The sequence below is a fragment of the Diadema setosum genome, chromosome 8, assembly GCF_964275005.1.
Source record: "Diadema setosum chromosome 8, eeDiaSeto1, whole genome shotgun sequence".
Classification (NCBI taxonomy): domain Eukaryota; kingdom Metazoa; phylum Echinodermata; class Echinoidea; order Diadematoida; family Diadematidae; genus Diadema; species Diadema setosum.
Genome location: NC_092692.1, coordinates 8720963 through 8748081, shown reverse-complemented (window position 1 = coordinate 8748081; position 27119 = coordinate 8720963). Strand labels below are relative to the sequence as shown.

The following is a 27119-nucleotide window of genomic DNA, read 5'->3' as shown; positions in this document are numbered from 1 at the left end:
GATGATGATGATGATGATGATTGAAAGAGAAGGAGTGATGGAGAGAAGAGGGGAGTACGAGGAATTTGTGTGAATTCTAATTGGATGTTAATGTACGTCTGCATACCTACTAAAATGAGTCGGGAATTTGTTCATTTTCGTAAGCAAGCAAGTGCATGAAGATCATAAAATATAAAAGGCTGCCTTTCTGTTTAAATGAATATTGAGAATACGTAATGAAAAAGAAGAAAAAAGAAGTAAAGATCTAAACATGAAGCTCCATGATCTAAAAAAGAACAACATAATTACTATTCTACAATACTTTTATCCACGGATATTAGATTAACAATCCCAAGAGCACAGTGCTAGTATTATACTAGAAGAGCTAATTGAAATATAAATTTTCTTAGTGAAATAACCTTAACCAGAAATAAATTTGAAGGCCATGTGCCGTTTCGTGATTTTATTGGGTTCTGTTCGTTATTCCGAAGGTTTGCCATTCCGAAGGTTCGTTATTCCGAAGGTCCGTAATTCCGAAGGTTCGTTATCCAGAAAGTTAGTTATTCCGAAGGTTCGTTAATCCGAAACACACAAATTCCCTATAACTAGACAATCATTAATCCAAAAATGAAGTAGGGTTCAATAATCCGAGCATTTGCGGCGTTATTCCGAAGGTTCGTTAATCCGAAAATGAAATAGGGTTCTCTATTCCGAAGGCTCGTTCATCCGAAAATGAAATAGGGTTCGTCATTTCGAAGGTTTTAATCCGAAATGATAGGGCATAGGGTCCGTAAAGAACCTTCGGAATATCTAGTTTTGTTTCATTTTCGGAATAACGAACCTTCGGAATAACGAACCTTATTTCATTTTCGAATTAATGAACCTTCGGACTAAAGAACCTTCGGAATAACGAGCGGTAATCAATTTATTTTGCCGAGAATCCTGAACGCTATGTGCGGCACAAGCGCAGTGTGCCGGTTCGTGGATTTATTTTGCGGAGAATCCTGAACGCCATGTGCGACACTAAGCGCTGTGTGCCGGTTCGTGGATTTATTTTGCGGAGAATCCTGAACGCTCTGCGCGACACTAAGCGCTGTGTGCCGGTTCGTGGATTTTTTTGGACCTAGTCTGGAGTTTTCACAAAACGACACACAGCTTTATAGCCTTACTGTGTGCAAATGTTACAACACTGGGAGTATTTTTATGAATAGCAAGAAAGAGCAGATTCTTCTCATACGTCACAGTGAAATTTATTGAATAGCAATTCCATTAACATATCTTACTGATAGTTTGAAAAAACAGAAATCTTTAAATGCGATTTACTCGAAATGTACTTCGCGCACCGGCGGTGCGCGTGTGCCGGTTCGTGGATTCAGCGACGAATTGTACCCTCTCGGATAATATTCAATAGCAGAAGTAAGTGAAGAGTTTGTTCGCAAAAAAAAACAAAAAAAAAAACGATTAGTCCATATTTGCCAAATGGAGATATTTGCGATTAAAGGTCAAGAAAAATAAAAAGAATAATAAGAAAATGTTTGCTTCTTTTGACCATAACTTCAAAAATGTACCTTTACATGTAGTGACCAATACATAATTCAAAAAGTATTATTTTGTACTTTATGACAAAGACCTTACTTCAAAATCTTCAAAAATGGACTTATCGGTTTTTGCGGACAAACTCTTCAAGTTTTCTGTTCGCAAAGGTGATTAGCCTTATCAAATTTGAATAGAGGATTTTTTTTTGTCACCATCGTTTACCTATACAACAATTGTCTTTGAAAGTGTGATAATTATTTTATGTGTGTGTTTCAGCAAACCACTGAGTTTAAAATGTTACATAGGAATTCGTGAACTGCCTGAATATGATTTGAGATTTCAGTCAGTTTTTTTTTTTCATCTTATGGGGTCATATTGCTCCAATCAACAGACGTTAACCCTCCGACACATCTGAACTGAAACATTGATTGTTCTTACCATTAACGTTACTTATAAGAATCACATGCTGGCTTTGTCTGTCGGGGGAAAATCAAATACTCAGAATTTGTACTATAGAGTGTCTCTCGTCATAGAGTGTGCTTATGGCCGTAACCGGGGTGATTATCCCGTCGAGGCGTTATTTAGTTTACGCTCCGATGTACGATTGAAGTTGCAATATTTGTCTCTTGCCATAATCGTCTACATAGATTATATCCTCTCATTGTTGCTATCACGGTTGGTGTTGGTTGGAAATAACGTGTCCAGTGACCGGAGTAATAGTCTGCAAAGCTCATTGACAAGCTTAACAGGGGTGAAATGCGCTGTATAAGAACAAATATTTATAGTTATTATCATCATTGTGTTTTAAAATTATTTTTTACAGTATATTGGATAAACAACGTTATAGTATTGGAAATAGATAAAAAGGGATTCTTTCAATTTATGTGTTGATTGCTCAGTTTTACTTCATCTATGATTGTTTAATATCCCAATATAATGACTGTAAAATATTATTGACAAAGACCATTTTGAGGTTATACATTAATTGTGATTTGAACTAGGTCGGTGTATGTGGTGGAACATCTAACTTGCTGCCTACCTGTGAACGGACTCCGGGTGACTCTCACATCGTCTATGGCAATGTCTGACCGGAAGGCAGGACCATCGATGGCTTGGATGATAAGCCACCCGGAACCAAGAGAACTCAGGTCGACCTCTCCAAATCGCCATTCATCACCTTGGTCACCATTTTTCGACCATAGTGTCTGGAACTGCATGGTGTCTTCTTTGAGGTAATTGATATTCAGTGTGCCCGTGTCGGCACCGTACATGTGGTAGTAGAATATGAAGGACAGTGGTTCGTCAGAACCGTCCTTTTTCCTGTCGATTCTCGGACTGATGAGACTCGCTGATTGACCAGACTGTGAATAAGTGGTTTCAATGTATATGTAGCTGCCATCTATGTGCAACGAGAAATCAAGGACATGTACGTTTTGATTCATAATATGTGATATCTGATACCAAAAGTGCATAGATACTGACAGCGAGAGATACAGAAAAACAAAGGTGGAGGTAAGGGAGTAAAGAGGACAATTAATTTGGGAAGAAGTTGACGCGAGTATCAAAAGGTACGTTGATATCAATGGGCCGACACGGGTGAAACGTGAGACAGAGCAGCTAAGGTATTTTTAGTTGATATCAAAATTTCCTTTTAAAATAACTAATATGACGGATAATCAACAGATATAATGGAAGGAGGTGGGAGAGCTAGGCATCAAAAATTATGTATGATTTTCACAGTCAAACAAGTATATGTATTCAAGATAATTTTTATTACAGTAACGCTCATTACCACATGTTTTATATATATATATATATATATATATATATATATATGAAGAGTTTGTTTGCAAAAACCGATAAGTCCATTTTTGAAGATTTTGAAATACGATATCTGTCATAAAGTACAAAATAATACCTTTCTAGTTTTAAATGATATATTGATCACTACATAAGTTATGGTTAAAAGAAGCAAAAATTTTCTTATTATTCTCTTTGTTTTTCTCGACTTTTAATCGCAAATATCTCCATTTGACAAATATGGACTTATCGGTTTTTGCAAACAAACTCTTCATATATATATATATATATATATATATATATATATATATATAGTCTAGGTCCAAACATGTTGCGAATTCACTTATTGGCTCCAATGTAACGAAGAACAAACCGGTAATGCAATATTTCGCCAATACAAGTATAAAGAAAGAATGAGTTTATAAGCAACTCAAATTTTCGTTGGCTTCCATCCACCTTCTTCAGGAGTCTCGACGCGTAATGACAATGACACTTCTTTGCCTGCTTCTGTTCTTTTGACTTTAAGAGCAACATTTCGGGCCTGAGAAACAGCTCTGTTGCGTACCGGTTTGCATGAACGGGGTTCACGAGTGCCGAGTTCGATAATGATTGAATAATAATGTGTGAAGTTTCGTAAATAACAAACAATGCCCAATCAAGCACCATAATTGTCCTTATTGAAAGGAATTTCATCACTAATTAGTTGGCATTTTAGTAAAATTCAAAGATATTGTTAGGAATTGTCTTTGTTTTGTAGCATCTATTCAGGGCGGCATTACTGAAGCCTAGATCTAATCTAGTCAAATTAGTGGTAAAAGGTGGCTTTTCGTGGCAAAGAGCTGCATTAACTTTGTCAGTGGTGTCTGTGTGATTGTGCCTGAGCTAGGACTCAGTAGAATTCACGCAATGAACGTTAAAGACATCGTATTCATGGCTGATTTAACGGTTCAGCTAAATTTTTGTGGCCGCTATACACAGATAGATATACACCACGGGAAACAAAAGAAGTCAGTGCTGGCCGCGTTGGGCAGGTGGCCGCTGTATAAAGTGTCCCCAATACAGTAATTTCCTCGGGGGGATTTTCAGTGGCCGCTATGAGCAGATGGCAGCTATAGAGAGGTGACCGCTAAGACAGGTTTGACTGTATATATATATATATATATATATATGTGTGTCCGTGTGTGTGTGATTGTGTGTGTCTCGTTTCTGCATGTGTGCGTGTTTGTACCATACTTTCAAGTGTCTGCAACCCTAAACATAATAATCCACTCCTCGCTTTAAGGCGTTTCACGCCATTCACACAACAGAAACAGTCAGAATACAGGCAGTATACACCTTAGGGCCAGCGGAACTGGAGGGGGAGGGTTCTCTCATTTTTTGCACAGTACATAGGAATAATAGGGCGTGCCGGAAGTGGCACCAGAAAAATAGAATGTGGTTAAGCTTTTGCCAATTGCAAGTTGTACCAGAGCGATTTATTTTCAATCGTTGAAATATTGTGGGAGCACGGGTAAGTACTTTTTGTATGTGACAGATTGCCAAGACAGATGATTTTTTGTTTTGTCAGCACAAGAATACCCTTCCTTCAAATGAATCAGATTTCTTGTTCATGATATCTCTTATTTTTTTTTTTTTGGGGGGGGGGGGGGAGGGGGTATGGGTCTCAGCTCAGTCTCCATCAGAAATGTATGAAGTCCTTTTTCGCAAGAATTTTATAACTTGGATGATTTTGCATTCAAGAAAGAGAGACAAAAAGGGGAAGGAAGACGGGGAAAGGGCAGGCACGCGAACCTACAGTGTATATCTAACCTGCATTTTTTAACGTGTGGTCAGCCGAGGGTCCCGTCTGAAAAGAAGGCGTGCCACTAGAATCAAGTTCCCAGCTGAAATCGTCCCGTGGAGAGGCAACTTGCTGCCAGCCGCATAATCCATCCTCAAAGTCACACCGGATTTCATTGCTCCGATGTTCATACACAGGTTCTAAATCAAGATTAAGCAAAGGAAAGACGTCAACATATGGTAAAAAGTCTCGGAAAATTAGATCTCCTCTTACATCCAGATATTTGAATTGGCAAAAAAGACAAAGACAAACAATTTATTGCATGAAATAGCTTATGCAGTATTTTGAAATGAGGATGGCATAATCTCATGTCACTTGATTAGGCAGCTTGTTTCACAGGGAAAAATTAGTTTTATTGTATTGAAGGTATAGAGTGAGTGAGGGAAGGCTTTAAACCATTCTTTCAACTGTGAATTTGCAGATAGCCTTGTACCGACGGCGTTACATATGGCGGGTAAAATGTGTCTTAACAAACAACTATGCAACTATACAGCCATGGAATAGATGTCAGGTTTTAACCAATCAAAATGCTAGAAATCGTACAACATAATATGCAACTGTTCAATTATGCAACTGTGCAGCCCTAGAATACCTGTGTGGTTGTCACTCGTACGGGCCGAAGTTTGGAAGGGGGGAGATGAAATTTCTAAGTTATCGACCAAAACTTTCGCTTTTAATGCACACTCCAATTGGACGGTTGCGACTAAATCGTAGTGTTTTCATAGTGCCAGGTTGTAGTAGGGGGGGGGGGGGGGGGGGGGCCTCCGGCGGGACAAACACATTTGTACTAGGAGTGTGCAGCACTTCAATGCAGAACATGAATCTTAAACCAACCAGCACATGGTCCGGTGAATGTTCTGAAGTAACAACGACAGGAGAAGGTATTTGGTGGGTGATCCTCACAGAGATTACGGCTCCCACACGACTGAGTCTCGCAGGTAATTGCACCATCTGAATCAGACAAAAGTAAGAGTAAATGTCATTTCATTCAGAGCATGAGAATACGACCCTACGTTATTTACCACTTTCTTATGTCATGATAAGAAAATCCAGCGAAATAATATTCATGATACTAGGGAATATAATTGTAAGTCGAATGGTCCAAAACGATTGACGGAAAGCACTGATTTTAGCACAAACAATCAATATGTCTGGTTGTATACAATGCTGAAAACTGGTGGGCTGACATAGAAAAACATAATTAAGTGAAGCAGAAGTGGTAAGATGCACAAGACTTGCATTTTTGGAGGAAAAGTCGCGGTGCTGGGAAAAACACCCATACACAACATTATTGATTCATCAAAGTTAATTATGAACTACATACTAAAAAAAAAAATACAGGTTCACATTTGCACCCTATTTGTCCCTATAGCAGCACCCTGGGGTGCACAGTTGCACCTTTTATTATCCACGTAGAATATTAAATCTCTTAATATTCGTACCTACAAAGAGGCAGACATATCCATCAGAGTGTAAGTTTGATTTTACGAGTAAAGCCTTGGTACTCGTGGTCCAAATTTTCAATTAATAATGTATTAATGTTCATGGTGCATGTTTGCATCCTTGATTAGCACAAAACTGAGGGTGCAAATTCGCACACCTGCATGTTCAATATTAAGCGAATTGCACCTCTAAGGGTGCAAATTGCTTATTGGAGTGCAAAGTTGCACCCTATAGGGTGGTTGTATAGCGACAATTTTAGGGTTCAAACTTGAACCCGTATTTCCTATTGTGTACTGCAAACGAATGTTTATCACACTGCCATGGTATACCTCCCTTCTGTTGCATGTGGTAATATTTGTGGATTACGCTTTGTTGCTCGTTTTTTTATTCATTTTATAAATCCTTAAGAAACCTGATTCATATTCAATAAATTGTGAGATCTGAAATAGACACAGCCGGTATGATGAGAGTAATATGCTTAGAATTTCTCACCTGAAACTGTTCTGGCGTAGACATCGACATAAAATCCCACCAGCTCTACGATGCTGTCGCTCTCAAATTTAAACCACATAGTCATTGCGTGGATGCGGTAGAAGTCTGCCACGGAATCTCCGCCACTCGCTATTACTGAGGTAGGATCGTCGGGGATGCTCCCCTCGCCGAAGAGGAAGGTGTCGAAGCCGCGTTCGACCCTGACCAGTCGCACAAAAACGTCGATTGCGTCTCCGTCGGTTGATGTCAAAACCCAAATTCGCTTGAAATCGGGTGGATAAGGGTCATTGAGGCCGGGAGGAAAAACAAGGTTTGCCGATGAAGCCACGGAGAACTCGATTTCTTCCAGTTCTATAGACAAATCACATGGAGATTTTAGTAAAGAAAAAAAAAACAGCTTTAGGTTCACAAAATGAAAATAATAAATGTCCTGGATCTATGTGTAAGCGTAACGCCACCATTTCAAACTTTTTTTTTTCATTTTTGCCTCGGATCAATTCAATTACTGCGTGGTTTCGTTTGTCTGTAAATTTTGTAAAGATGGGCAGCAAGGTCAAATTTTCTCCGTATATGTATTATATTATCTACCTATTTTCAAATATCTCCTACCTGTCACACAGATCGTGCGATTACAGAACAACGTTATGCAAGTTGATATCTTAGGAAAGTCTGTTTTCATGTCATACCCATTAACATTAGAAATTACACGAGTAGAAATAATAGTCGCGTATTTTTTCAATTCATTCATGTTTTTAGCAGGTGTATAAAACCTCCAAAGAGGACAACTCGTTTATCTATTTCCTGAGAAACGACAGACAGAATAGCACTCAAAAACCGGAGCGGGAAAAAAAAAAAAACAGGACATTTCTATATGTGTGAACTCTCTTGCTCTATCAATTTTGTTATTATTACTCTTCTACCGTAATAATCACCTGTCATCGACGTAAAATAAAGAAAAACCCACCGTCATCGTCGCCATCTGAATTGATGAAGTTTAAGAAGCTGGAGATACGCGTGTACACCCCTGGATAGTTCGGTTTGCCACACCCATAACCGAAACTGGTGATGCCGACCAAGTGAAACCTTCCGTCATAGTCTTCGCACACCAGGGGACCTCCGGTATCTCCCTATATCCAACAGTCAATAATCAAGGAAAAATCTCCTCTGGGGCAAAATGAAGACCCAAAAAACACATCTTACCTGTATTCTTGTATGTTTATTTCTGTTTGAAATGAATGACACTGGTCTAAACTTAGTTGAAAAGAGAATCCTTTGAAGATGAAAGAAAGAAAATTTCCATCCACAGGAAATTAAAGATAAATGGAAGTGAGGATGATAACGATGCACTTCAGTTCGGAAAAGGCGTATGAGTTACTGGTAAGTGAATGGATATAACTTAATAAAGATACGTCCTTTTACATGTTTTACTTCAACCATCCGAGTCATCTTTTCTTTATTTTGCTAAGTACATTCATGAAATTATATTTTCTCTTTTCCTATGCACATTATATATAGGGGATTTTTTTTGCTCGATCTACTTTTAGACGAATTATTTTCAGAAAACACGCAAACACCACCAAAACATCCACCAAAAGAGATGAAACTACAGGAGAATATTCTGATAGAAGTGATCAAAATAATTGACGAACCTGACACGAATCCATGGCGCCTGACAGGTGACCTGCACAAAGCATGCTGGGAAGGATGACTCTATCACTGTAGAAGGACTCGCACTGCGATTGATCGAACAACTCCACGGTAGCTTTTTGCAAGGTATCCGAGACATGGCCCCCTTGGAAACAAAGTCATTGCAAAAAAAAAAAAAAGAGAGATTACATATATATGTATATATATGTATATATATATGTGTGTATATATGAAAGTGAGATTGCATGTGACAATTCTTGTTCGACTAGAAAAAAAAAAGTTTGTGATTTTGTTTCTTACCTGCGATCAGAGTAAGCAATCGACATGACGGATCGATTATGTGTTGGAATAGGTAATACAGAATCTTTCTTAATATCATGTAATGAGGCATTCATCACCAAGGACGTTTTTGTTGTTGTTGTTGTTGTTGTTGTTGTTGTTGTTGTTGTTGTTGTTTTTATTCCGCATAGTTGCCTTAATGTTCTTTGCATAGTTGTAGAGAGTGTCTGTTTATCTATGTTAGCATATTTCCCATTAACGTTGTTTAGAATATAAACAGTTCATAGCATATCAGTAAATTTTTGCACAACTATCTCCCGTCTATACTATACAATATATGAATTGATTACCAGTATCGGCTTGCCACAAACTTTACAGAGCAGCAACGGTTTTATAGTATTTTGACAAATAAGAACAAAACGCCTTTACCTTCACTGGTATGGCCCCATCCGGTGATATAACATGATGTGTACGCAGTTGAGTTTTCATGTGCCGCCAAACAGACGGGAAGAATGTAATCATGATCAAATGAAAGTGCGGTCTTAAAATGGATGACAGCGATGTCGTTGAAGATCTGATTGGGCTTGTAATCGGGATGGGAGTAGCTTTCGACGTCGATTTCCACGTGATACTTTGATGTCATTGACAGCTTCAAATCGCCGAGGACAGCCGTCTCAAATTTGTCTCTGAAAGATGCCGATATTTATATAATTATTTAATACATATTTATATAATTATTTAATACATATTTATATATAATTAAATAATACATATTTATTTTTGCACTGATAAGGCTCATGGCCATTAGTGTTTCTCAGTGTCAGCTTTATCTTAATTTTCTATTGTTTACTTACCTGTCCCATTTTCACCATACTTCCTTAACCCTAACTAGGCCGGGCTATTTAGGTAGATCATAGAGCCGGGGGGGGGGGGGCCTCCCAGGCCCCCCCTCCAGATCTCGACCATCGACCGCGCGATCGCGGCGAAAATTGGCACACACACTGCCTATGATGTAATCTAAAGTACCATGAAGTTAAATTTTCAAAAAATTATCATTTATGCTAAATTATGCTAATTTATGCATAATGATGCATGAAATCAGACAATTTGGTATAAATCACTAAATAAAGCTCAAAATGGGCACATTTTTTGTGAAAATATTCTTTTTAGTGTCTTCAGCAAATATAAGGACAAAAAATTGTGCCATCAGAAAAAATTTGTTAAGTATTTTATTGTTTTTTGAATTTCTTATGTATTTCTCTGTTTTTTCGACTTTATGTTTTTCATTGTTTTTTCGGTGAAACTTGTCCGCGACATTGTTCCAAACAAGAAAATATGTTATCAATTGATTTTAATCTATAAAACCCCAAAATAATCATGCTTTTATGAAATTTGCCTGTTAGCACAGTTTGCATTGAAATTGTACACAAATTCACGTTTTTGAGCAATTTTTGGTCTGACATGCACGTAGATATTTATGCACAACTTCGGAACCGCGTGCCCGGGCATGGCAAATTTGGTGTCAAAAGATGCGGGAGACTCGAAAGAAAAAAGTCATGAAACGTCGCGGCGATAGCTTTTCGCGTTAGCGATATATCGCGCGGAACGTCGAGGGGGGGGGGGGCCTCGGAGGCCCCCCCCCCCCCGGCCTAGTTAGGGTTAACTTGTATTGTTTCATTCTTAAAGTGCATAGAGACTTCTCCCTGAATGTGATATGCGCTATACAAGCACAGTTTTATGGATATTACATTGGAATTTAAATGTCGACAATTATACTTCTATACGGAGGTCTGTTGCTGTTGCTGCGGTTCACATATCGGACAAGACAGACACTGACAGAGAAGCGTCGGAGTTGCAGTTGAATACGACATCCTCAGTGTTAGAATAATCACAACTTTATAGATGTAACATTGAGGGATGCTATTGACAAAGAGGTTACAATATAGATGAGATAATGTATGCATCAACAGACAACGAATGGTTATGATTGTCCACCATGTTATTTCAAGTGTCAAGTGAGACAAAAGTGTAAACATTCGGAAATGAACAATTAATGGGATCATCCCACGAATTCGACACCCACGAGTCATTAAGCCCACCAGCTCGACGCCAAGCAGATAAGGCTCATGAGATCGGCATTAGGCAAGTATAATGTCTACGAGACCGCCATGAGTCCACATGCTCGACACTTTTCTCGGCAAAAGAAGGCACACGAAACTGCGTACACTGCGTACACTAATCCCTTGATGTAATGTCGATCTCTTTGACTGGGGTCGGGCTGCTGGACTGCATGGCTCGTGGGCCTATTTCATTCGTTGTCGACCTCATGGGCCGTGTTCACTTTGTGTCGAGCTCATGGTATGGGCTGTTCGTATGGCTAGTGAGCTGTATGGCTCGTGGGCTCTATGACTCGTGGGCTGTATGAGCTCGTGGCTTGCACCCAAAATAACACCCGGCACTATCTTACACGCAGTGTGCGGCGGTGACTGCGGTCATGCTGTCTATCAGTACGGCAGCGCAGCGGTGGTTGTTCGATGCGTCTCGCAGCGAGACCATCCAGGGCCAGTCTCCGAGAGTGCTGTCTGAACCGCCGATGATCCGAGAACTGGTCGCCGAACTGGCAGGACGGTAGCCACACTCACGCACTGGTTAATCATACATGAAGGGATAACTTGCATAATATGATAAAGTCGTTCACTGCATTGTATGCCCACCTCCCCCCCCCCCCACAGTTGCCCTGCATGCAGTTAGCAATGGTTAGCAGAATGTGAAGCATCTTTCAGTTAATTGTCATTTTTCAACATGATTATCATGTCATTAGCTAGCTCAATTTAGACTTTGTTGATTTGTGTACATGCTAATGGGTGACTTCCAGTCTACATAATTGCTTCCGCCTGGATGAGAATCTAAGACCCCGTTTACAGTAGCCCCGCTTCAGTGTAAACGCGCAAAAGGCCAAATGCGAGGCCAAAATTGGCCTCGCATTTGGCCTCGCTCTGGAGGTGGCCTCTTCTTGGACCCCGTTTACAGTGCGGGGCCGGGCTCGGCCGCGGCTCGGCCGTGGCCGAGTCCGGCCTCAATTGCGCGGCCGAGCCTCGCAATTTTGTCCGTTTACACTGCTGGGCTCGGCCGCGCTTTTGATTCAAACCTTTCAATATTTTGTCGTAGTGGCGCTCTGCTTGTAAACAAACGCAATTTGGTATTGTCTGGTTTTCAGACCCTTTGCCGAATGAATTCCGTGGCGACGAAGTCGCCGTTCGGGCAAAGGCCTTTGCCGAAGGAAAAAATCCTTTGCAGGACAAAACCACCTTAAACTATACTAGTTTTCGACGTTGAGGGGGTTAATATCCTGAATAGCGAAAGATACAGGCAGAGGGTTTAGAAGCCAGACTAAAATTGGCCGCGCAATTGGCCGCGCATTTGGCCCAGTTTGCGTTTACACCAAGAAGAGGCAGGGCTCGGCCGCGGCTCGGCCGCGGCCGAGACCACCTCCAGAGCGAGGCCAAATGCGAGGCCAATTTTGGCCTCGCATTTGGCCTTTTGCGCGTTTACACTGAAGCGGGGCTGGGCTCGGCCGCGAATCGGCCACGGCCGAGCCTCGCACTGTAAACGGGGTCTTGGTGTAAACGCAAACTGGGCCAAATGCGCGGCCAATTTTAGTCTGCCTTCCAGACCCTCTGCCCGTACTATTTCGCTATTCACGATATTAACCCCCTCAACGTGAAAAACTAGTATAGTTTAAGGTGGTTTTGTCCTGCAAAGGATTTTTCCTTCGGCAAAGGCCTTAGCCCGAACGGCGACTTCGTCGCCACGGAATCCAGTTGGCAAAGGGTCTGAAAACCAGGCTATACCAAATTGCGTTTGTTTATAAGCAGAGCGCCACTACGACAAAATATTGAAAGGTTTGAATTAAAAGCGCGGCCGAGCCCAGCAGTGTAAACGGACAAAATTGCGAGGCTCGGCCGCGCGATTGAGGCCGGGCTGTAAACGGGGTCATTGAATCAAGTTTGTAATCGTTAAGTATCAAACATACTTGCAATCAACACATTGTTAACAGGTAGGCCTACATGGGTGGATCTAGCTTTTTGTTAAGGGGAGGGGGGAGTTGATCCAATTATGATGAGTCGCGACAAGCCATAACAAAGACCCCGTTTACAGTGCGAGGCTCGGCCGCGGCCGAGCCGCGGCCGAGTCCACCTTCATTTCGGTGTAAACGCGCAAAAGGCCAAATGCGAGGCCAAAATTGGCCTCGCATTTGGCCTCGCTCTGCAGGACCCCGTTTACAGTGCGAGGCTCGGCCGCGGCCGAGCCGCGGCCAAGCCCAGCCCCGCTTCAGTGTAAACGCGCAAAAGGCCAAATGCGAGGCCAAAATTGGCCTCGCATTTGGCCTCGCTCTGGAGGTGGTCTCGGAGGTGGTCTCGGCCGAGCCCGGCCTCTTCTTGGTGTAAACGCAAACTGGGCCAAATGCACGGCCAATTGCGCGGCCAATTTTAGTCTGGCTTCCAAACCCTCTGCCTGTATCTTTCGCTAGTCAGGATATTAACCCCCTCAACGTCGAAAACTAGTATAGTTTAAGGTGGTTTTGTCCTGCAAAGGATTTTTTCCTTCGGCAAAGGCCTTTGCCCGAACGGCAACTTCGTCGCCACGGAATTCATTTGGCAAAGGGTCTTAAAACCAGACAATACCAAATTGCGTTTTGTTTACAAGCAGAGCGCCACTACGACAAAATATTGAAAGGTTTGAATCAAAAGCGCGGCCGAGCCCAGCAGTGTAAACGGACAAAATTGCGAGGCTCGGCCGCGCAATTGAGCCCGGCCCCGCACTGTAAACGGGGTCCATGTCATAGCACGCGTGCTATCAATTTGCTGCGTGCTATCAATTTGCTACAATTTCCCACCCCAAATCGGCTGACAAAAAAAAACAACAACAACAACAACAACAACAACAACAACAAAACCGAAGTTCTTCACAATTTTTGCTGCCACTTCTCCACATCGGCTACACAAGCAAAAAAAAACAAACAACAAAACAAATCAGAACAAAACATCCCCCGTGTATCCGCCACTGAGGTAGAATAAATATTATGTGAATTGGAACGTCTGATAAAAAGTATGAAAAAAAAAACGAAGCAAAAGGTGAAAAATTAAGATGATAAAGGGAGCAATAAGATGGAGGTCAGAAATTGATAGACTGTGAGAAACCAATTAAGGACAGAGATAGATACGGTGAGCAGGAAAAGGCAGAGAGGGATCCTCTGTATCGTGAATTATTTCCATTACATTGTGCCCTTGATCGCCTTAAAATTCACAACGCACATTGATTTGCCCTGCAGCAGTACATTGGGCGTATCTGACAGCGGGGGTCGGGGTGTTGGTTGGGGGGTTCGGTTGACATATTTTTATAATGAGTGGTTGTTTTTTTTTTTTTTTTTGTTTATGAAATATTATCAACACTTTTCTTCTTAACATTATTACCACCATTATTATTATGATTTTTTATCATTTACAATTATAATCACCACTATTCATTTCATTCACTTTCATTTCCAACTAAGAGTGTTAATGTATACAAAACATAGCATGAAGAAAGAAAGAAATATGCATAGTTTACATACATTGTAAATACAAAGGAATATAATATAAACAATGAATTGAAGAAGTTATAGATACATGCTATTTTTCATTATGTTGAAAATGTTGAAAACATCTTTATCCCGAAGAACAATTTTCTTCTGTTTTGAAGTGGATGGCGATTTCTTTTTTATGTTTAACAAGAGATTTATAAGGGATAGGATGTCTGCATTATTACTATGCGTAAGATGATGAAAATTAGCGTTTTCTGCTATCACAGTGCAAAGCATAATACTGGATAAACATATTCAAAAATATCATATATTCATAAAGTCAACCAGTCAAATATTGATCTTTAGACTGGGGCATGCGTTTGAGCAAAACCAAACTTATAACTTCAATATATTGGGTACAAATTATACAAGTTTGAAGGGGATAACATCAAATTTAATACTCAAGTTTACGTTCATATTGACTGTCTAAGGGATGGTAGATGAATATTAGCGAAACTACAAATTATAAGAACTTCGACTTTTTTTGCCTGATTTCTTTCAATTAATCCGTCCCTATATACAATGTAGTAATTACTACCAGTACCTATGGCAAGATTTTCCTTGCCACAAGCTATAGGCTTACCTATGTGCACGTCCGTAACTCCAACGTCTTGAAAGAGTTGATGGGTGTGCATTGCCTCTATTAGAACGGCATGTATTGCAGCAATGCTGATCGGTGAAGTACCAGCAAATTGGAGGGAAACTGTTGCGATAAGGCTTCCAAATCTACCATCGGAACCGAGGTATAGATCAAAGCAGGAAACGCGATCTTGTTATGGATTTAGCGCCTTTCGAAACAATCTCTTGATATATAATTATACATATATATATGTATATATATATATATTTATATATATATATATATTTATATATATATATATATTTTTTTTTTTGTAGTATGTGTATGTATATATGTATCTATTTATTTATTTATTCATTTTTCCTGTATATGATTTGGTCATTCAGAAAAAAAAAAGAATTGTAACCATAATGTCCACAGGCTGTTATTCTAGTCAAGCGAAATACTTATTGATGAAGGTCTCCCATAACGTTAGGCATATACTTTAAGATATATCATTAGATATACATTTATGTGTACATTTTATTTACATTATTGTATTTCCTATGACTTCTCTTGATTATATTTTTATGTTTTAGTGAAAAGATGATATTGTCATACTGATTTCTTTCATACAAGTGGAGACAAAAAAACTTGTAATACCGAAACTGACGAGCCTCCATTAGAAGATTCCATTTTCATTATCATCATTATCATTTTCATTGTTATTATTATCATTATTGTTACTATTACTTTTATCACTGTCATTATTATCATCTTAGTTATCCTTATTGTATCATGCAATAATAATGATAATAATAATAGTAATAGAAAGACTCTTATGAAGCGCTCATTCTACCTAAAAAGAAATGTATCATTAATTCAAAAATCTTTGCTGCATAATCTTGAAGTTATCATCGCAAGCAATTTCACATCAAGGATGCAATTTCGACTCTTAGATATGGATAAGAAATTACTTTTTGTGAAGAAAATAAATAGAGAGACTGGGCAGAAACATATTATCTAATTCAATTTACATATGCCACTGATATTAATAAAGCTGTTTTGTGACGTCATAAAAAGCTGTGAAAATTCCGCGATACTTCGTAATGTTATTGCCCGCTTGAATAGGATTATTAAGAGTACATTTCATTCAATTTAAACTACTCAGTAATGCCAATCTTAACATGAAATTCTGGGTCAAATTTTACCCTTTTCTCACAATTTTTATTTTACCGTTTTCAATCTCCATACCTTATATTGTCCACAGAAGAGCCGGCATACACGTAAATGAGTTGAGACAATACGTCGCGTAACTGCCGACAGACACGCAAAGTAAACCACATGTCAAACGACCGAACGTTGCTACGTTAACAGAATACCTTCAACCTTTTGGTTTTGTGATACGTAACTTTATTTTAACCCAGCCATGGAGAGGCTGGAAATACATCAACAAAGACAGCGGGTACTCACTTTCCATCAAAACACGTTCGTTCAACTCACAATTCATGAGGTGTGAAATGATATAAAGAAATATTCCAAATTATTGAGCCACACGTCGCATATAGCCCTTTTAACTGTCAGATAGTATAAATATATGAATATGTGGTAAACTTTAAAACGCCAAGGTCATATTTGTGTGTTGTCCCTTTTTCAGAGAAAACCGCTTCATCTTCATGAACAGCACCTACATTTTTGAGCGATTGGACAAATTATTTTCCCATTTGACGTTTTCAAGGGATTTTGATACTTTCCTTTAGTAAAGTGTGTTGACGTAACACGTTTCGCACTATATCTAAATTGTTTCTGTCATCGAGTTCAACATATTACAGCTTTACTTTCAAGTTCCGTCACATAGTGATAGCGTAACGCTCAATCAGATTGGACCTATCTGATGAAATCGAATCAAAAGCGAAATTTTCCATAAATCTATGAACCATACTTGCATCTTTCCAAGGAGGGAGCATTTCAGACGTTACTTCACATCAACCGTAAAACAGAAAGCAATAACTTAAAAAAACATGCCACTGGCTTTACATTCTGAATTGATATACGTCAACCTAGGACAGGAACAATATCTGTTACCATGCTTTGCAAGTCGTTCGTCATCTGAATATATTCGTCCGTGCCTTCCTGGGTGAAGGCTGCCCCGTAGTTTCCTTCCATTACCAGCTCAATGACAAGAATTTGGGAACCTTTGCATGAAGAACATTTACAGGTTAGCATAGAGTGGGAAGTAACATTAAAATGTCTGTGTGCAGAGTCGTAGTGTCCAGTAAGATATACTTGCCTATATTTTGACAGTTTCAAAGTGTTATAACATCATTAAAACCATAAAAGCAGTTGATTATTATGTCAGTCATGTGTATATTTTGTTCATGTTTCTCTCTCTCTTTCTCACTCGCTAAATTCTGAGTCAGTAGTTTGTTTTTACTAAATACAGTTTGAACTACGTCATATACAAAACGTAGGCCCTTTTATTGGGTTCCGCTTTTATCGTAACGTGACCGGAAATACCATTTTGCCTTGCTCATGTATGTATCATTGTTTACTCTGAAAAAATTATTAAACCCTGATTGAAACTACATTCAAAGTATTGCTCATTTCCGTTACTGTTCCAAACTTGCATGTTTTCATTTATAGCGCCATGGTACAAGTGAGAAGAAAGTGTAGAAATCTTAAGGTACTATACAATTACGTATCAAAGCAATATTTACTTGCATGCGTTATATCAGTGTTTGTTGATGAGTAATATTACCCAGCCCACATTTGTATAACTAAAGAAAAAAAAAAGGAATCATGAAAAAAAAAACCAGAAAAATTTACTACCATCGATAAAGATGCCATCAATTTAGTACTTCAAGCACATACCAATACAAAAAAGAAAAAGAAAAATGCTCGTAGAAAACAACTAGGACTTTTGGGGGGTAAGATTACGATGTCTCGGGTTATGTTGATCCTGGTTCAATATGACATCCTCATATTCTGCATAATGCATCATGAGAACTGACCACAAATAATAACTGTTTCACCTTCGATGGCCTTTGACTTATTTATCCAGAACCTTGGTCGATATCATAAAAAATCAGTTTACACTCAGAGTGCCTCCACCCCCCCCCCCCTCCTCCAAGTTCTCTGAATGTTGCATTTTAACAAAATTACAGTTTAGTGTCAAACAGTGGGATTTGGACTTCTAAGATCCTTATCTGTAATTTTGATGACCAGAATTGTGTAGTGCGTCGAATGTTGCAAATTGTATTGAATCTTCAGTGTCACCAAAAAAAAAATTGCCTTTTCGAAATTTGGTGGCCACTGATACAAATGCCTGTGTGTGTGTGTGTGTGTGTGTGTGTGTGTGTGTTCCTTCTTCTGTTAAGGAAGAAATTAAATTTCAGGCTGACGTTACTGCCTAAGACTCCCTTTAAATGTCAACATTTTTACCTTGGTCGCAGTATGTTCCCGTCCATCCATTCACACAAACGCACTCGTATGATCCGTTGAGGTTCATACAGGACCCACCGTTCTCACAATATGTAAAGTTGAACGTACACTCATCTATATCTGTTTGGATTTAAGAGAACAGCAAATTAAAAGTTCTTTTGAGACGCATATTATTCTTCCCAATCATAAGTAGTGATAAATAGGAGAGGGTATTTCATAATTGTTTTCATGTTCGAGTATATTTTCTTTAGATTGCAACTAAAAAAACAGTGACTTCTATCAGCTTCAACGCATGGGACAACTTTATCATGAATCATCATCACTAAAACACTATTTCAGTGCCAGTATTCCCTTTTAATGCTTGCTAATTTGGAGTGTTGATGTGTGGAACAGTAGTTCATCTACTGTTTCAAAAGATAATTATGAAGTGACCTTTTCTGTGTTTCAAGGACGCGAATATTGTGTAGACTCAAAGTTTCATTCGATATAGAAAGTTTGATATCTTAATACTCAATTCAATAATGGACATTACAATATTGCGCAGTTAATATTATAACAGACTCTAATTGTAATGATACTCTACTGCGCATTACAAAGTAATAACCATGACTTACATAATTCATAAATAGAATGCATTGTTCAAAATGTGAATCTTTGACCATTTGGTTTTATATCTGACTAGTTTTGACGGCTAGTCTCTCCAAATTGAAAAAGAAAGGAAAATGGCAATTATAAGATTACTTTAATTTTGGGATGATTTGAGCGATGTGCAATAGTAAAGACCAACAATGAGTATTTATTCTGAGTTTGTCAGATTTGACATTTTAAGTAGTCATAGTTGCAGCAGAGAAAAGAAACGACAACTATATAGGCCTTAGCCATATGCATGCAAGACTGGCATTTCCGCCGGACATTAAAAAGAACCAATATTCATACCTTTTTCGCAGTTTCGTCCTTCCCATCCTTCAGGACAAGTGCAGTTGTATGACCCTTGTGAATTGGAGCAGGATGCTCCGTTTTGGCAAATAGAATTGTTGCACTCATTAATGTCTGTAATAATAGAAACACACGGAAAAGTGGTGTTAACGTTTGAAGATTCACCGACGAAACTCAGAAATACAGTTGGCTATTTCGAGAACAAAAGAGAGCTAATAGTTTAGGTCAAACTGAAAGGAATAATGAAAAGTTGCATTAATGTTTTAACTAATTCGTTACTGGTATAAGTTTTAAAGATTATAGTATCTTTACAAATCTAACATAAATTACGAACAGGTCAATTGAACGCATAGTTTAGCATCTTCTACTCAACGACCCTATATGGTGTATAGACAAATATAATTTGAGACGCAAAATCGCATTCTACAGACTAACGTGTATTAAAAACACACACGCACACATCCAAAAACAATGCCCACAAGTGGTTAAATAAATTCTCTCTCCTTTCATTATTTTTACCTTTGTTCATTTATGTAACTGGTTTGGGGAAATAATACCCTCTCTATTGGCAGTATCCTGTTTTATTAGCATGTGAGTTTAATTGTCCTGCTAGTACACTGAATTCAAATTGAAGTGAAATCACTGCGTTTATGAGGTTCGTCAATTGCCGAAGTTATTACAATCTAAGAGAATCTTTTAGAGTACAAATCACTTTTGCCCGCCATTCAAAGTCCAAGAAAACAATGGCAAATTTTATCCTATTCTTTACAGCAAAATGAACGCCTCTGTATGAATCTATTACTCTCTCTTTTCATCGTGAAGAAAAGAATTGTATTGTAGCTGCGATAAAAACAATATAAATGCTCTTAGTTAGACTTGAGGTGTTTTTTTTTTTTTTTTTTTAGGGGGGGGGGGGATGGGATGCGCTAGAGGTCTTCACAATGGTAGGATGCGGATTGCCTGCAGCAAGGACCATGGACCTACTACAAGAATTCCATGGTTGCACAAAAGAGAACCATAATTCAAACCTGCTTCACAGTGTTTTCCTTCCCATCCGTCAAGACAAATACACTCGTACGACCCGTCCACGTTTGAACAGGAAGCTCCGTTTTCACAAGGAAAGTTGTCGCATTCATTAATGTCTGTTACAATGTGAAGTTAAGATATTTTCAATGTTAGCCTGTTGAAACTATTAAAACAAGCAGATTTTGGTCAGTTTACTGCCTTGTGCAAACATTTCACAGATTAACTGATTGTAGTCATACACTAGTGACCAAACAGACTCGTTACCAAATAAAATTGTAATTACACTACAACATAAATTAATTCAATATCTTCATCTTTTATTTAAAGCAAGGGATACATTCAAACATTAATACAATAAACACCGTTCTTGCTGTTTTCGCATGCAGATAAACTATACAAGCTGCGAAATACACAATCGACAAACTGGTTGATGCAGAACCAGTATCTCCCCGTGATCGTCTAACATCACGTAGGCGATGTGTACTTCTGAATGTTGTTGTCAAAAAACAAAAACAAAAACAAAACAAATGAATGTTAGAAATTGTGATATATTGCTCGATAACATCCTTGTGTTTGTTCTTGCACTTATCTGCTTGTGGGCAGGTAGTAACCTAGGATTGTATTTTTTATGCTTTGATTTGTGAAGAACTACAGTATGTTACATACACGCGAGTAAAATGTACATATGACGTAGGATCATACCTGTGTCGCAGTTTGCTCCCTCCCAGCCAGCTGCACAGGTACAGTTGTAGCCACCATCCCAGTTGAGGCAGGTTGCTCCATTAACACACGTACCGACATCACATTCATTGACATCTATTCCGTTTGATAAGATTTTATATCAGTTTGAGACAAAGGCACGGCCAGGCACGTAAGAGAGTTTCTCAAAATGTATCAGTAATATGGTACAAGTCTATTTTCTTTTTAATTCCACAGAGGTTTTCTAATGTAAACAACCATTTTTTCTGTCCTTGTATCCATGATTTTCTGTCCTTGTATCCATGATTTTCTATCTACGTAACGGGTAACCACCTTTCCTTCATTTTTGGTCTTATCTTTTTTTAAACTAAAGAAGATCTCCGTCGCATAATCCTTTTTAAAGACTCATACACAAAAAGCAATGCTCATGAGTGCATGGTTACCTGAATCGCTCTCAACACATCCTCTCCAAGATTACTATCAACAATCATTGGGGGAAAAAAAAACCTACACTCAATTGTGTTGGCAGTAATGCCAGTTGGCGATTTCAGGGAAATTTCTAGGAAAGGAATTGTGGATCTAGAAGGAATAAATGTTACTAACTTGCTATACTACATTAACAAGCACAAGGACAAGTCATTAATTGCCTCTTTTGACAGGATACCACTTTCTTTGTATGTATCTCACTCCCTATCTCGCTCTCTCTTTCTCACAGTAAAATCAATATTTTCTTATTGTGGCGATGAATACAGTTAAAATGATTTTTGTGAAACATTTCTATCACAGTGGTACAGTTCGGAAGTTAGAGATAATTGAACGTAGCAAGAATGCACCTTCCATAGGACTAGTAAATGACTAAAGAAAGCCTTCATTCAAACCTGTTTCACAGTCCTTTCCTTCCCATCCGTCAGGACAAACGCAGTCGTAGGATCCGTCCACGTTCGAACAAGTAGCTTCGTTTTCGCAAGGGAAGTTTTCGCATTCATTAACGTCTGTTGCAATGTAAAGTTAATGTATTTTCAATGTTAACATTTTGTTAATTTTACTGCCTTTGGCAGATAGTTCACAGATTAATTTGATTGTAGTCATACATGAGTGACAAAACAGAATCGCTACCAAATAAAATTGCTACTAAACTACCACATAAATTGATTTAATATTTTCATCTTTTATTCAAAGCAAGGGATATATTCAAAATTAGAACATAAAACAGAGTTTGCTCGTGTTTTATCACGTGCAGAGATGATACATGCTAAAGCATAACATTCAATAATTCATTACATCAGTTACAGTACATTCAACTAGCCGAAATACACAATCGACGAAATGACTGCTGCAGAACCAGTATCTCCCCATATTGTCTTACATCACTAAAACGAAGTTCGCTTTCAGATTGCTGCTGCCGAAAGACGAAAGGCAATGTGATAGATTGTAGTATATTGCTCAATGATATGATTTGAGTAAAAACAAAAAAGTACATTTGATGTGGGATCATACCATAATTGTCCTGTTTCGCAGGTTTACTAAAATGCAATGGTTACTGCACTGCAGCATTAATTGATTCACTAACTATAATTCACTTAGAGAAATACATACGTATCAAACGTAAGCGCAGAAGTATCACTCATTAGTGCTTTCTCGCAAGTAAAAGGGAACATTAATGAGGTACAAGGAATACAATGAACGGCCCTTTTTATACATATATATATATATATATATATATATATATATATATATTTATATATATAGTTTGAGCACATTGCTCTTTCATTACTAAACACAAAATTTTATTAGGTTTTAGACTATTGTTTGCCAAAGGACTAAGTTCAAAGTTAGAAATTGTGATGGGTTGATCCACAATGCTTAAATGGATCGACTGAAATACCTGTGTCGCAGTTTGTTCCTTCCCAGCCAGCTGCACAGGTACAGTTGTAGCCACCATCCCAGTTGAGGCAGGTTGCTCCATTAGCACACGTACCGACATCACATTCATTGACATCTATTATGTTTAATGCATGTAATGCAATATAAGATACGATAATGTAAACAGTTATGTGTTGCATTTCATATATCAGGAAGAAAGTAATGGTCTGGTTTTGCATTCGAGGTTGCAGTATCCTAAGTAGCTGCATTTTTGATCTCATGTGTTCTCGTGCAAACACTATTTCTTATTACACAGTCTAGAGGAATGGATAAGAAATTTTGAGCAAACTACCCGCAGCAAGACCAGAACTTTTGAGGGCAATATCGTATTATCAGTCATACCGGTTTTACAATTCATTCCCTGATTCATATGCTAATTCGCTAACTTCTTCTTATCAAACACATAGATACATCAAGCATTAAGCATGACGCACCGTTTGTTAGAGGTGTTGTATCGCTTTGAGACATGATACAACCTAAAGCAGAACACTCATTTATTCAGTACATCTGTTAATGTACAATGCACTCAACTAGCCGAAATACATAATCAACGAAATCATTGCTGCAGAATCAGTATCAACCCAAATTTTTCTTACATCAATATCAAAGACGAAGTTCGCTTTAAGAATGTTGTTGCCAAAAAGACCAAATACAATGTTTGGAACTGCAATATATTGCTCGATGATGATATGGCTCGAGTAAAAACGTACATATTACGTGGGATCATACCTGTGTCGCAGTTTGTTCCCTCCCAGCCAGCTGCACATGTACAGTTGTATCCACCATCCCAGTTGAGGCAGGTTGCTCCATTAACACACGTACCGGCATCACATTCATTGACATCTATTCCGTTTAACAAGACATTATATCATTTTGAGACAATGGCATAAACAGCTATGCAGGAAAAATAATCGCTCAAAATGTTTCAGTTATTTGATATACATTTTTCTTTATTCGACATTTATATTTTAATGCGAAAACCATTGTTTTTGTGCTAATGTATAATATTCTTTTATCTACTTGAAAGGTAACCATCTCTTCCTCATTTTTGGTGTTGACTTTGTCGATATTTGCGACATCGATTTTAGTCGCACATTGTCATTTATATACTTGTACTCAAACAGCAAAGGCCAGAGTACATGGTTACCTGAATTTCCTCCCGCACATCATGGTTAGGTTGGCGGGAAGTAATTTGAGCAATCTTTGGTGAAAGAGAGTACACTCACATGTTGTATAGTCAGTATACAAGTTGGTGATTTTAGCTGCCCTGCTAGAAAACTGAACTGCAATTGAATTGAGAGCAAACACACACACACACACCGAAGAAGAACTACTCAGGATGGGAGTTGTAGATTTAAAAGATGCAAATTCACCACTTTGTACTCAAATTTAACACATAGACAGATAGGCAAGTCATAAATAGTCTCTTTTGACAGGATACCAAACACCCTCTCTGTATATATATATATATATATATATATATATATATGATATATTCTCCTTTCTAAGACAAATACAGTAGTACGACCCATCCACATTTGAACAGGAAGCTCCGTTTTCACAAGGTAAGTTGTTGCATTCATTGACGTCTGTTGAAATGTAAAGGTTTTTTCCAATGTTAGCCTTTTACTAGACCCTTAATAGCAATTGTCTAGAGCACGCAACTCTCTAGAAGTTTTGTGCCGCGGACATTGTTTATTTTTGCTTTATATTCTTCGACATTTATATTTCCCTAATTCATAAATTGTCATTCCTTTCAATTGTGAATATAATTTTTTGTTATGTTTATGGTTTATTTGTTGAAACCTGGTATATGGAACAATAAAAACAAACAAACAAACAAAAACTTCAGGTCAGTTCGTTGCTTTGAAGAAAAACGTCAATATAATATGAATACAGTCACATTTTTAGGATCAAACGTGGAATATGGAACAATAAAAACAAACAAACAAAAACATTGGGTCACTTAATTGCTTTGAGGATAAATGTCAATTCAATATGAATGCAGTCACATTTTTACGATCAAACAGTGTTTTTTATTGATTTATTTTGTTTTTTATCTATACACTGCAGGGTGGGCCTGTTCAATTTTGTAATATTTTTCAAAGGCACCCTCACAGCAATAACAAACATCATTCTACAAGAAAACACTGAATGCAATTTTAGGTAACATTGTACACTATAGTCATCGGGAGTGGATTAATGATAGATAATTATAGTAAATGGATATACATGTAAATAGCAGCATATCACAAATTGGCTGAATCGTTATATAAGCCTATGAACTGTTTTGGTTTTTTTTATCCATAAAGAGATGTGCATGTTTGAACATTTACAGGGAGTGCATTAAACAAACTAGCTCCGACATACGAAAACGATTTTCTTTTCTGTCCCTGGGCGGGGAAGTTGAAGGGCATTTCACACAATTATCCATAATTCTATAATTTAAATCCTATAATTTACAATTCGGTAACACATCAGTGATTCTAAATATGTTTGATATTACATTATGCATTACATATAGGGTATTTTTAAAATGAAAGCACAATATTGATGGCTTAAACGTTGCTCAACCGATTGCCATTTCAGCGTTAGTTACAAGGAAGTTTGAGATGTATGTTAATCATCACTCAACATGATCATGGCACATTGTATATTTTTGTTGTTTTAGTGTCTTATTCCCATGGATTTTTGCACAGCTTCCCCAATAATCAGTATATCATGTATAAATATCGTAAAATCATTGCAAAATACAGATTCTTCATTGAGATTGAATGACAGCAAATGTTAAATCCTCCTTATACAAGCTATTGCCTGAGAGATTTTGCAAACAATATACTAGGAAACATGTTCGCACCATGTCAAACATGAGTCGAGCAATGATAATTAAATATCTTATCTTCGTTATATTTTCTTAAGGTAAGTTTCTGAATGTTATTAACAACACCTCACTCTCCATTTTTTTTCAAAAACCATGACTTTCATCTTTTGTGGGTGTAGATGTATATGGTATCCAGGTCTAATAATTTGCATATTGTAACAAAGTCATCTTACGATTTTTTTTTTCTGTACCTCCTAATTGTTTTACCATGATTTAATGACTGTATCACCAGCATATTTCGACATTTTAAAATTTAAATGCAAATCTACACATTACATATATCACTGATAAAAAGAAAAAAAATAGTTAATATCAGCTGCCCTAATATCTACCCTTGCGGAACGCCTTATGGTTTTGCTCTCTCCAATATTTTTGACAAGGTAGTTAACAAAGGTATAGGTCTAAAATTATCAATATCAAAAGATCCCCCTTAATGTACAGTGTATAGGAGCAATTTGCGCTATGTTAGGAGTAATTCGCGCTGTCGTAAAATACACAGCCACGTTGTTAAGTAGCATTCAATCAATTGGTCACAGGACCACCTAGTTACTCTGCAGCCAGGTTAAGAAGCTTAGGATTAATACCATTTATTCCTGATACTTTTGAGCAGTCAACACGTATCGGTTCTTTTACCACATATTCGGTGTTTACTGCATAAAATGTATAAATTCACATCCAGGCATAGATAAGCTTTGCAAAATGTTTTATGAATCTGTCATGGTATTACCAGAAGAAGATTGCAACCTTGTCTTATGAGCATAATGTATTCAAGGTTATGTTTAGAACTTGACCTTTTTCCTTGTTAGCATTTGACCATTACTAATTGTAAGTTTAATATCATGATTCGTATTGTTTTTCTTTCCTATAAGTTTCGATAAAACATTCTAATTCTCCTTTCTTTTATATTTAGATTATTAGCCCTATTACAAAAATATTGGAATTCTTACTACACTACATCACTGATTTTGTCACAAGGTAAAAGGAAATATCAGTGAGGTACCCAGATAAAATACAC

The 27119-nt window shown here is 38.0% G+C and overlaps 1 protein-coding gene across 1 annotated transcript in view; it reads right to left on the bottom strand.

The window, feature by feature from the left end:
* Positions 1-27119, bottom strand: part of LOC140231790 (uncharacterized) — a 176157-nt gene that overhangs the window by 125313 nt on the left and 23725 nt on the right. Inside the window, exons 12-21 of the mRNA XM_072311946.1 lie at positions 18640-18759; positions 17259-17393; positions 11484-11661; positions 9446-9702; positions 8740-8882; positions 8055-8217; positions 7091-7441; positions 5990-6106; positions 5125-5295; positions 2555-2914 (exon numbers count right to left, since the gene is read on the bottom strand). Of these exons, the coding sequence (XP_072168047.1) occupies positions 2555-2914; positions 5125-5295; positions 5990-6106; positions 7091-7441; positions 8055-8217; positions 8740-8882; positions 9446-9702; positions 11484-11661; positions 17259-17393; positions 18640-18759 (1995 nt within the window). The remainder of the gene's footprint in view (positions 1-2554; positions 2915-5124; positions 5296-5989; positions 6107-7090; positions 7442-8054; positions 8218-8739; positions 8883-9445; positions 9703-11483; positions 11662-17258; positions 17394-18639; positions 18760-27119) is intronic.